The 12,992-nt window shown below is 44.4% G+C and overlaps 1 protein-coding gene across 1 annotated transcript in view; it reads right to left on the bottom strand.

Annotated features, from left to right (window-relative positions):
* The window catches only part of stk17b (serine/threonine kinase 17b (apoptosis-inducing)), a 25,522-nt gene extending 12,530 nt beyond the window's left edge, over window positions 1–12,992 (bottom strand). The window contains exons 1-2 of the mRNA XM_083639432.1: window positions 12,476–12,992; window positions 7,600–7,812 (exon numbers count right to left, since the gene is read on the bottom strand). Coding sequence (XP_083495558.1) covers window positions 7,600–7,812; window positions 12,476–12,597 — 335 coding nt within the window. The 5' untranslated portion in view covers window positions 12,598–12,992. The remainder of the gene's footprint in view (window positions 1–7,599; window positions 7,813–12,475) is intronic.

Below are 12,992 nucleotides of genomic sequence, written 5' to 3'. Positions count from 1 at the left end.
TTTGTTGTTTGTTTGCTACTGGAAATGCTGTGGAAACAAAGAGGATTACTAGAAAATAAATGTAACGAGTATCAAAGCAAGAAGTTGTCTGGACTTTGATTCAATCAAACAAGGTAACGTGTGCGTCAATCAGGTGAAGCCCTGGCATAGCACCTCAGTGGCTTAAAGCATTGGCTTAGCTTCTACAATCAAGTCAAAAACTTTGCTTTCGTGGAGTTTGGAGTTTGAAGAAGAGTTGGGAGTTTCTTCACGTTGTGATTGTTACGGCGAGGAGGATTCCGATCGGCTGGTTGCTGTGTGATTGGAGCACTTCGCCAGCTGCATCTCGTCTAATCAACGGCTGCCCGGGACGCAGAGACCGAGAGGTGTGCAGGCTGCGGCGGCGGTGGGAGAGCCCCGGACGGGAGCCAGTGTTTGGAGGTTGGAGCAGAGAGCGCGGAGTGTTGCCAGCTGCATTGCATCTGCTGATCGCCTGTCAGGACGCAACGCTGTTGGAGCTTCTGGCCGCTTTGATTCATGGAACAACATTCAGGATAATCGAGGTATGTGTAGCGCTACCACCATTTAGATGGCCATCTAGGTTTGTGTGCACACATTAACTGGCGTAATTCCATGGTTGCTGAAGGGGATGAACTTGAACAATAAACGTTGATCTTTTGCGAACTGTTGACTGTCGGACAATGTCGAATAACGGTAACGCGGAGCAGTCTGACAAGCGGTCAGGTGCGGGCGCGCATACAGCAGCCAAATCGGACAGTGGGGCTGGCTGTAAAGAGGAGGTATTGGGAAAACGAGTGAGCAAACTTTCCGTTAAAGCACTTGCTGAGAGATTGGACACATTGCAAAATAGTAGAAAAAATAAACTAAATAAGGCTGTCGATTTAAGAAGAGCAATACAAGGTTTAATTGATAATAATGAAATCTCAAAGGTAAAGGGTGCTTTTGATGGTTACATTAAATTGTGTGATGACATTGAGTGCATACATGATGCTTTGATGGCTTTACTGCCAAAGGAGGAACACGAACGACATGAAATATGGTATAAGGCCAAAATGATGTTCAATGATGAATTTGTTGTCACTGTCCGAGAGTGGATGAAAAGCAATGAAAATTATGTGTCTGAAAATGAAGGTGCTGGTAATATGAATCAAACTGCTGGTAATATGAATGAAGGTGCCGGTAATATGAATCAAAATGCTGGTAATCATGATGTTGTCACTGTCAATCAAAATGTTGGGATTTGTGATGGTATAAGTCCTGATGACAGTGTGTCCAGAGTGGGCAGAAAAGGTTCAAATAAAAGTTGCACCAGTATCCGGTCTACCACTTCTTCAGCACAAATTAAAGCAGCAGCAGAAAGAGCTGCAATTGTTGCTCGTATGGCAGCTTTAAAGGAGCTACAAGCATTGGAGGAAGAGGAACAAAAAATAAGGAGGAAAAAGCAACAACTGGAATTGGAAACCGAGCTAGCAGCATCTACTGCTAAGCTGTCAGTGTTGCATGCTTATGATGGACAGCATTCCTCTCATGCACCAACGGATGGCATGGACTCTTATTATAAAAAAGGGATAAAGGAGGCACCATGCATCACACTTGACCCTATGGCACAGCCATATGAGCCTGCAGTATGGAAACCAACACATTGCCACTCAATGCCACAGAGCAAACAACCAGCGATGGATGCTAGACTAAAGCAATGTTTCAGTGCAATAAACCAAGTTGTGGATGCACAGGACCAACAACATCAGCAAACATCACATGTTTTCCAAAGTGGTGCTACAATTGCTCGAGCAAATCAAAGTAGTGAACAATATGTAAATCAACAACAACAAAATGATCAAATTCCATCTGGAGATGTCATCACTATCATGAACAAACAAAATGAATTAACATCTGCACTTGTACACCAGCAGCGTCTACTCTCCTTGCCAACACGAGAGATTCCTATGTTTGAAGGAGATCCGTTTCAATACCAAGCCTTTATGAAATCATTTGAGCAAGGAGTGGAAAGCAAGGCCAGCGAAGCTGACTGTTTGTATTATTTGGAACAGTTCACCAAAGGACAGCCAAAGGAGTTGGTTCGTAGCTGCCAACATATGGCTCCTGAACGTGGCTACATTGTTGCTAAGGGACTCCTCCAAGAACACTTTGGAAATAAATATAAGATCGCCACTGCATATATTGAAAAGGCTTTGGCTTGGCCAACAATACGATCTGATGATGTTAAAGCCCTACAACCATACGCTTTGTTTTTGCGTGGTTGTACTAATGTCATGCAAGAACTCCATTATATGCAGGAATTGGATATGCCAACTAATATGAGAATGGTCATTTCCAAGTTGCCATACAAGCTCAGGGAGCGATGGAGAGCAAAAGCCCATGATATTATGGAAATCTCTAAAGATCGAGCTCATTTCATGGACATTGTTGTTTTTCTTGAGAAACATGTGCGCGTACTCTCAGACCCGATCTTTGGTGACATTGAGGGCACGTCGCCACCAACAGCCAGTTTAAAGCCTTTCAACAAGTTTCATCTTCAGTCAAGCCACAGAGTGAGAGGAAGTAGCTTTGCCACTACAATAACATCAAGGGATTCTGAACATAAAACTACAACAAATGGCTCAAGGAGACAGGAGAGCTTATATTGTCAGTGCTGTTCACGTGCTCACCTTTTGGAGAAATGTCAACAATTTAAAGGCAAGAAGCACAGAGACAAGATTCGCCTTATAATGGAGAAAGGCATTTGTTTTGGATGCTTATGTACTGGCCACATAAGTCGGGACTGTAACAAGCGCTTGACCTGCGAAGTTTGTGAGCAACAACATCCTACTGTGCTTCATATTAAGAAGACGCATATGGAATCAGAACAAACAAATGAGGCACCAGGAGTGAAACAATCAACTCTCCCTCAGACATGTGGACGTACAGGGGATGGAAGAGATCGGTGTATTCTGTCTATTGTTCCAGTGCAGGTCAAGTCAGCCAAGGGACATGAGGTCATACAGACCTATGCATTTTTGGACCCTGGCAGTTCTGCTACATTCTGTTCAGAAGATCTTATGCAGAAGTTGAGCATTCCAGGAAAAAGAACTAATTTCCTTTTGACAACTATGGGGCAGGAAAAGGTTGTTCCAGCATACTCCTTATCTGGAATGGAGGTGTCTGGTCTTGAGGAAAATAACTTTTATCCGCTCCCAGAAATTCTCACACAGAAGAAGATGCCAGTTACTGCAGATAACATCGCTACTGCTGCAGACTTGAAAAGGTGGCCTTATTTGTCAAAGATTTGTATCCCCAGCATAAAGGCCAATGTTGACATGTTGATAGGAACCAACGCTCCCAGGTTATTGGAACCTTGGGAAATTGTTAACAGTCGTGGAGATGGCCCCTACGCTATAAGAACAGTGTTGGGATGGGTCATCAATGGTCCCTTAAATGGAAATGGGCGTGGCAGCAATCTTGACATTGAGCTTCCTTCTGTTGTGGTGAATAGAATTTCTGTATCCAACTTGGAGCTCATGCTGAACAATCAGTATAGCTACGACTTTAATGAAAAGCCCTCAGACGACAAGGAGATGTCTAGAGAAGACTGCAGATTCATGGAGATCATGAAACACTCAGCAACACTACAGGATCAGAGGTACTGGCTGAAGTTGCCGCTTAAGAAACCTGAAGTTCTCCTACCGAACAACTTTGCTGTGGCCAAGCAGAGGATACTTGGATTGAGGAGGAGGTTTGTGAAGAGCCCGCAGTTGCACAGGGACTATTCAAGCTATCTCAACGGAGTTATTGATAAAGGTTATGCGGAGCAAGTACCTCAGCAGCAGTTGCACGGTCAAAATGGGAAGGTGTGGTATATCCCACACCACAGCGTCTATCATCCCAGAAAAGGTTCGTTACGAGTGGTGTTTGATTGTGGGGCCACGTTTAAAGGAACATCGCTAAACAGCGAGCTACTGCAAGGTCCCAACCTCACCAGTTCATTGCTTGGAGTTCTTGTTCGATTCAGGCAGGAGCCTGTTGCGTTTATGGGGGACGTGCAGGCTATGTTCCATCAGGTGAAGGTTGTGGAGCAGGACAGAGATCTGCTTCGGTTTCTTTGGTGGCCAAAGGGAGACTTCAGCAGAGAGCTCCAGGAGTACAGAATGACAGTGCATTTGTTCGGGGCTGTTTCATCGCCCAGTTGCGCTAGTTATGCGCTGAGAAAAACTGCTGACGACAGCAAGTCTGATTTTTCTGCGGAGACTGTTCAAGCTGTAAAGCGACATTTTTATGTGGACGACTGTTTGATGAGCTTGGGCTCAGAAAGTGAAGCCATGCAAATGATAAACGACCTCAATGCTCTCTGTAAAAGAGGTGGATTCATTCTGGACAAATGGATCAGCAATAGTCGAGCAGTGTTGCAAACAATTGCAGAAGACCGATGGGCTAAGGATCTAAAGGAGCTCAATTTGGACAGAGATAAGCTTCCCATTGAGAGAGCTTTGGGTCTACTTTGGTGTGTCGAGTCAGACGTCTTCAAGTTCAAGATGGAAGTGAAACAGCAGTCTCTAACAAGACGCGGCATGTTGTCCACATCCAGCTCAGTGTACGATCCTTTGGGCATGTTGGCACCAGTCACTTTGTCTGCCAAGATGATGCAACAAGAGCTTTGCAGGAGAACCTGTGGCTGGGATGATGCCTTGCCACCAGATATTTCAAATCAATGGCAACAGTGGTTGGCAGACATCAAGTTGTTGGCATCATTCAAGGTGGACAGATGTATAAAGCCAAAGGACTTTGGTCAGCCCATGCACAGCCAACTGCATCACTTTGCCGACGCTAGCAAAGATGGCTACGGCACTGTAAGTTACATCAGGCTGAAGAACCACAGGGCCAATGTGCATGTTGCTTTCTTATTGGGAAAGGCCAGAGTTACACCGCTGAAATCTGTAACTATTCCACGCCTGGAACTAACAGCTGCTGTCCTGGCTGCCAGAGTCGATGTGATGCTGCAGTCGGAGCTTCAACTGCAGCTCGACAAGTCTGTGTTTTGGACAGACAGTACTTCAGTTTTGAAGTACATAAATAACGAGGACAAGAGATTCCACACATTTGTGGCGAATAGGATCACCACCATAAGAGAAGTTTCAAGCCCTTCACAATGGAGGCACGTTGGCTCCAAAGAAAACACCGCCGACGTTGCATCAAGAGGAATGAAGGTGCCTGACTTTTTAAAGAACCACAGTTGGCTGGAGGGTCCCAGGTTTCTTTGGAATTCTGAGGAAGATTGGCCAGCAAAGTATGGTGGGGACATCAAAGTGGACTCTGATGATCCAGAGGTTAAAAGGGATACCTCTGTGAATGTTGTCATTGTTGACAATCCACTCAATGCAACTGACCATCTCATGACATATTTCTCAGACTGGAAAAGGCTCAAAGTGTCAGTAGCCTGGTTTCTCAGACTGAAAACCATTCTGTTGGAGCGCAGTCAGAGAAAGCGTTTGAACGCCGCTGGAGAAGCACAAGCTGGTCAACTGGGAAGAGCAAATGCCACACCAAGGAGTAACATCTTGGCACCAAAAGATCTGTTGGAAGCAGAGTTGGCTATTGTTCGCTATTGTCAACAGCAAAGATTTCAGGACGAAATTTCCTCCCTGTCATCTAAAGCAGGAACAGTAAGCAGACAAAGTTCTATTTATAAGCTGGATCCGATTTGGGAAGACGGACTCCTAAGAGTTGGAGGAAGACTGAGCAAGGGAGCAATTCCTTTGGAGGTAAAACACCCACTCATTCTCTCAAAAGATCAGCATATTTCCATGCTTATTCTTAAGGATATTCACCAACTTTTAGGTCACAGTGGTCGAAACCATACACTGTCTGCACTGAGGAGGAAGTTCTGGATCACCAACGCTAACTCAGCTGTCAGGAAGATCATATCTAAATGCAGCTTTTGCAGACGCTATAATGGAAGAGCTATGGCGCAGAAGATGGCAGATCTTCCGAAGGAGAGAGTCATCCCGGATTTACCTCCATTTACCAATGTTGGTATGGACTATTTTGGACCTGTGGAAATAAGAAGAGGCAGAGCAACTTGCAAGCGTTATGGAGTGATATTTACCTGCTTGGCAAGTAGAGCAGTTCATTTGGAGGTGGCAAACTCACTGGAGACTGACTCCTGCATAAATGCTTTACGTCGGTTCATCAGCAGGAGAGGTCAAGTGGTCCACATCAAGTCAGACAATGGAACCAACTTTGTCGGAGCAGAGAGAGAACTGAGAGAGGCTCTTGCTGCATTAAATCATGAGCAGATTCAAGGAGCTCTTATGTCAGCTGGAGTGGAATGGAGTTTCAATCCCCCCGCAGGATCCCATCATGGCGGGGTTTGGGAGCGCCTCATACGCACAGTAAGGCGCGTCCTCAGTTCAGTCTTGCATCAGCAGATGTTGGATGACGATGGACTCAACACAGTTATGTGTGAAGTGGAATCTATTCTTAACGATCGTCCGATAACCAAGTCATCCGACGATCCGAATGATTTGGAACCTCTAACGCCAAATCATCTGCTTCTACTGAAAGGAAAACCAGCTCTGCCACCTGGTCTCTTTGAACCCGCTGACATGTATGTGAAACGTCGATGGAGACAAATTCAGTATATCTCTGATTTGTTTTGGAAGCGCTGGATCCGGGAATATCTGCCGCTGCTCCAAGAAAGACAGAAGTGGAATCAGAAGAAGAGGAGTTTAGTTGCTGGAGATGTTGTCGTCATCATGGATCCTTCAGCTCCACGTGGTTCCTGGCCTCTTGGCAGAGTGTTGGAGGTTTTCCCTGACAAAAGGGGCCTGGTGCGTTCTGTCAATCTACAAACCAAAAACAATGTTATTAAAAGACCTATAACGAAACTTTGTTTACTACAAGAGGTGTAGATCGAATTACATTGCATTTCATGTGGTGATGGTGCTGCATTTATGGTACTTGTGGGTTTCATATTTGGCTCCTCTGTGGTTTTGTATTGAATTGTTGTGTCTAGCCGCCACTAACAATTAGGGGGCGGTGTGTAGGAGCCAATTAGCGCTCTTCTATAAGTAAGACCAACCCCTTTGCGCTGATCAGGTGTTTCGCCCGGAAGAGCATACAGTTTTTGACCACACACACCCACGGTAGGCAGCTTGTTGCTGCAGTACCTAAATTACCTGTTTATTTGTTGTTTGTTTGCTACTGGAAATGCTGTGGAAACAAAGAGGATTACTAGAAAATAAATGTAACGAGTATCAAAGCAAGAAGTTGTCTGGACTTTGATTCAATCAAACAAGGTAACGTGTGCGTCAATCAGGTGAAGCCCTGGCATAGCACCTCAGTGGCTTAAAGCATTGGCTTAGCTTCTACAGTGCTAGTGAAGCTGCAAGAAGTTGGAGGTATAGCTGGCAGATCTGCAGAGTAAATGAGTGCAACTGTATGAAGATTATCTATCTATCTATCTATCTCCCCGAACCCCATGTTGAGAACCACTGGCCTAGAGGGAGACCGGTTAAAAAGATCGATACAATCTAAAAAAAAAAATATTTCATGAACATGGCAGACACTCAAGAGAACATGTTACTGGCTCTGTTGTGAACTCACTATTCCAGTATTAGGACGATGTCATGGTCCGTCTCGTAGGCGGCGTGCAGGTTGACCACGCGCGTGTTGTTGCGCGCCATCTCCAGGACAGCCATCTCATGAACCACTTCTGCCCGGCAGTCGCGACCCCGCCGCCTCTTCCGCAGGAACTTGGCAGCAAACACTTTCCCTGTGGCTTTTTCTACACAGCGCTTCACCACAGCAAACTTTCCCCTAAGAGAGAGAAAGAAAGAGAGATGGTTATACTTGTGCCCTGGAGGAAACAGACAAAGTGTGAGGTTTTTGAGTTAGGTCTAACAATTTTCAGGATGCTTCAATCCCGATTTAAAGTACTGAACTTGAGGTATTGGCTGAAATCAAGTATTAGGAATCAGATACATTTAGGGATGCACCGATTGCTAAATTCTGGGCTGATACCAATGTTTAAAATAACAATTTGGCCGATACCGATTAGGGATGCACCGATATGAAAATTTTGGCCGATGCCGATAACCGATATTAACATTGCTGTTATGGCCGATAACCGATATTTACCGATGTCGATATGATCCGTATAAAACCACATTTTTATGATCATCACATTTTGTACATACTGAAAAACACATGTTAACACTGAATTTGAAAAAGTTATGCACTTCTTTATTTGCAAAGCCTTTGGAAAAGCCCATAAATCATAGATTTACTGCATTATTTCATATCAATGTGAAGAATTTGGCTGATAATGATAACCGATATTAACATTGCAACATCTGACCGATACCGATATGACCGATATGTTAAAAAATGACTAACATCGGCCGATACCGATATGATTGCCGATATATCGTGCATCCCTAATACCGATATGTTTTATGCCTTTTTTGAAACAAAGAAATCCTCATTATAAAGAAATAACGGACCTGTGTTAAAGTCTTTGGAGCCATTCATCACACTATCTTTAAATGAGCACAAATTAAATCATACAGCAATGTAATTATGAGACAAACAAACAACAAATGATGTGACCCAACTCATTCGATATCGGCCACTGCAATCGGTGAACAGCATCTTTTTTTTGCCAATGGTCGATTGCAACAAGGCCAATATCGGCCGATACAGATATACGGCATCCTAGATACATTAATTTTATTGGACAATAAAGACTTAGACCATTAGTTTGGGGTCCTTGGGCAAAACTATTCCAGATTTAATTGATTTATTCTAGGGATCCACCGATATGAATATTTTGGCCGATACGATATTAACATTTCTGTTATGGCCGATAACATATCGATATGATCTGTATAAAAACAAGTTTCTTTCTATCATAATAAAATTTTGTACATACTGAAAAACACATGTAAACACTGTGAATTTTAAATAGTAATGTCTTTCTTTATTTACAAAACATTTGGAAAAGCCCATATTAATAGATTTACCCCACTGTTTCCTCTCAATAAGAAAATGTTGGCCAATACCGATAAGCAATATTGTTTTGGGGTGAGATTGATTGACAGCAAGGTCGCCTGTCCAGTGACCACGCAGCTCGCAGATCACGGAGCGGCGGCTCTGTGGGAAACCCCTGGTCTTGCATGAGCTGCGCGAGAACCAAGATGGCCGTGTGGCCAAAATGCCAAACTGGAGGGTGAGGCTTCTAAACAGGAGTCCACAAAGTAATGGGTGACGTCACAGCACTCACTACGTCCATATTTTCTTACAGTCTATGGTGCCACCTTGGAAACCCACTTTTTCTCTGCGCTGTTTTTTCAACATGGATACTAGAGACTGGAAAGATACAAGCTAGGCCGAACCTTTAGCAATGATCTCAGCCTCCTAATTCTTTGTGGCTGGTGAACCTGAGGAGCAACAATCCAGCTGACTGTACAGTGTATCTTGACCATCCACTCCTTACTTGGCGTTCGTGACACATTTTTATTCATTACATTCAGTAACTTTCCAAAACAAATAGCTAAGCTTATCTCCTCCACTGCGGCTGAACACAAAGGTGCCGTGGCTGGCAGGTAAGCAAACAAACCTTCATTACACATTAAACAAACGCTCGTGAGAGAGCCAGACCTACATTCCCCTCACTAGGCAATGCTAAACCTTTGGGCATTCAGCTGACATTTATCAGATGTGCTTGCTTACCCAGAGTGCCTTGCAACGACTGCAACGGTAGAATAGGTTTCAAATTCAAAATCACCATGTCTATATGCAACCAAGTGTAAGGAAGAGTCATGCCCTGACAACATCCTTGTGACTCTAACAGTCAGGTGAGAAAGAAGTGTCAGAGAAAGTAATAACAGAATAGTAATAGGGGCTTTCCCCCCTCCCGTTACAGTTAAAAGTCATTCTCCAGATAAATTGGCTTCTTATGTACACACAGGTACTTGCAGGTTTCAGAAAGCTAAATTCAATACAAAGTATTGAATTTGAACAGTAAATCAGCCTATTTCTGATAGTTAATAAAGGCTGTGAAACTGTAAATGGGCAGAATAGCAAAAAAGGCAACAGAAATTAGTTTTAAAGGGACATGAGGCCCAGTTGTGTTTAGCAAAGCATGTTGTACAACAAACCCTGTTGCATTAACCTAAGAGTGGACATGCAGCGCAAAGAAAAGTGTCATTACAAGCCATGGTGAAAAAGTAAGACCTCTGGATTTAAGACATTTTAAAACTTGTTGTAAAATGTTGTATATTTAGACAACTTATTTTAAGACCTTTCATGACTTGTCAAGGACTCACACAGATATGCACCATTTGGATCCTCTGAGGGTAGGTTATTTAAAACGTACACTACTGCAAAGTCAGATGCGAGCTGACAAATTTCTGGCACAGTCTTGCTTACTGCACTTGTCACATTCTTAAAAAATATTGCAGTTCAAAACTTCCTGTTTTGGCAGCTCACACACACAAACAGCTGATCGATGCTCAGAGAGCGAGGGGTTTTGTTATTTCCTCTTTCTCAGAAGCCGAAGTCAAGTCTGGTTTCCACATGCACTTGTTTCCTTCCTCCAGGTTTGAGAGCAGAATCGCGTGCGCGGGGGGGGGTTAGATTGATACGGTGTAGTACAGAAGGACAACAGATGATGGAACACACTCAAACACAAACACACATTACTTCAATCACACTTCAAACATGTTTGTTTAGTAAAGATGATGTTCATCCTCCAACATCAGTTCAGCAGCATGCGTTGGTGACAGTTCATTATTATAATTTTTTTCTTTTTTCTTTTATTCCATTTTCTCCCCAATTGTGCTTCGCCAATTATTCCCCCTGCTGCCCCGGTCGCTGCTCCACCCTCTGCCAAACTGGGGAGAGCCGAAACTAGCACCATGCTTCCTCGGAGACATGAGCAGTAGCAAGCCGCTTCTTTTCACCTGACAGCCAGAGCCTCACTGGTAGGACGTAGCACGTGGGAGGATCACGCTATTCCAACCAGTTCCCTTCCCTCTGAACAGGCGCCCCAACCGACCAGAGGAGGCGCTAGTGCAGCGACCAGGACAAATACCCTGGAAACCGGCTTCCCTCCCGCAGACATGAGCCAATTGTGCCTGTATGGAGCCCGACCAAGCCAGAGGTAACGCGAGGATGTGAACCTGTGCCGCTTGCGTTGGTAGGCAGGGATTTTACCGCTACACTACCCGGACGTGGTGACACTTGATTATTAAGGTCTTGTCAACACCGTCTTCAAGAAAGCTTACATCCAGATCAGAGTTACTGTAGTTCGCATTAGTGCATTTACTTACTTTATCTTTGTTATAGACTATGAGCACATATACAAATTTATAACACTACTACTACTACTACTACTAATACTGTAACAGGTTCGATAAAGGAAAGAAATGTTATTCTTTGCCAATAAGCAGATTCAGTACTCCTTTAAAAGTTCATAGCTGGTAACGTTAGTGTATTACATCCATCCATCTTCAACTGTTTATCTGGGGTCGGGTCATGGAGGTAGCAGTTCCAGCAGGGGACCCCAAACCTCCCTTTCCCTGGCCACATTAGCCAGCTCTGACTGGGGGATGCCGAGGCGTTCCCAGGCCAGCGTGGAGATATAATCTCTCCACCTAGCCCTAACCGAGCAGCAGGTCTACTCAGAGTCCCTCACGGTCACGGATGACTGAGCTTCTCATCTTATCCCTAAGAGAGATGCCAGCCAACCTCCTGTCCTGAGAAAACCCATTTCAGCCGCTTGTATGTATCCACAATCTAGTTATTTCGGTCATGATGACCCATCCTTCATGACCATAGGTGAGGGTAGGAACGAAGATTGACGGGTAGATCGAGAGCTTTGCCTTCTGGCTCAGTTCTTTTCGTCACAATGGTGCGCTAAAGCAATGCAATTGTCACTCACTTGAGAACAAAACCCCAAGATACTTGAACTCCTTCACTTTGGGTAAGGACTCATTACCTACCTGGAATAGACTGGAGTGTATGACAGTTCTTCAATTTTCTTCCTACATTGGAGCACAGGCTCCTATAAGATTTAGTCCTTAGAAATGCAATCTGTGATGGCTGTTACAGTGCTTCTCACAGATTTACACGACTGCCTATTCTGTATGGGATCTAATAGAGGGGACTGTGAATCCACACTATGAACAAAATAACCATCCAGTTTCATAAGACTTTTAATGCCAATTTTGCCACTGAAGTAGAAAAAGAACGAAAACAGCAGTAGACCATTATGAGAATAGCTCACCATGACGCCACAACATTAGGATTTAAGACATAAAATCAGGCCTCGTGTGTCGACAATATATGACTCAAGACCTTGTCAGCACTGCAGACAGACATCTCACAGTTTGCAGGGAATCCCAGGGATCCCCTGGTAGTAGCCCCCGTAACATGTTTAGCAAGCATGAAGATTAAACTGTAACGTTAGCTGACTCACCTGCCCAGCTCGCCGGTGATGTCATACACACTCTCCATGGGCTCCGTGCTGATCGGGGTTTGAATTTCCCCGAGTAGCCCCGCACTGAGCCCGCTGCGGCTGTCCAACCGCCTCCGGGACATCCTCCTTCCTTCAGTCCTGCGGCCAGCTATCCAGCTAGATAACGCGTTATAATACTTGAAGAGAGATGACAGTTATGACTAGCTAAGCCAGTAAGGTAAACATAGCCGGGTTTACGTTGAGTTACATGGTAATGTTTGCTAGCATGCTATCGTTGTCGTTGTCGTTAGCTCGACTGTCGCTAAGTAGGTTAGCTCGATGGTCAATGCCGCTCGATCAAAGTTGTGTTTAACCGATGTCTTCAGCACAGATACGGTAAAGGTAGCTACTTTACAAACTATGTCTACGCGATTCCAGTGAGCAAACCAACCAAACCGTTACGGACGTTCCTTGGATAGCTTTAGTAACTTTTAACTAGAGTTTCGGTCGTTTCCCATCCTCCGTTTGACACTTTGCC

Source organism: Poromitra crassiceps, assembly GCF_964638095.1.
Source record: "Poromitra crassiceps genome assembly, chromosome: 6".
NCBI lineage: Eukaryota > Metazoa > Chordata > Actinopteri > Beryciformes > Melamphaidae > Poromitra > Poromitra crassiceps.
The sequence above is the reverse complement of the archived record's forward strand: the minus strand, read 5'-3'. Positions and strand labels throughout refer to the sequence as shown.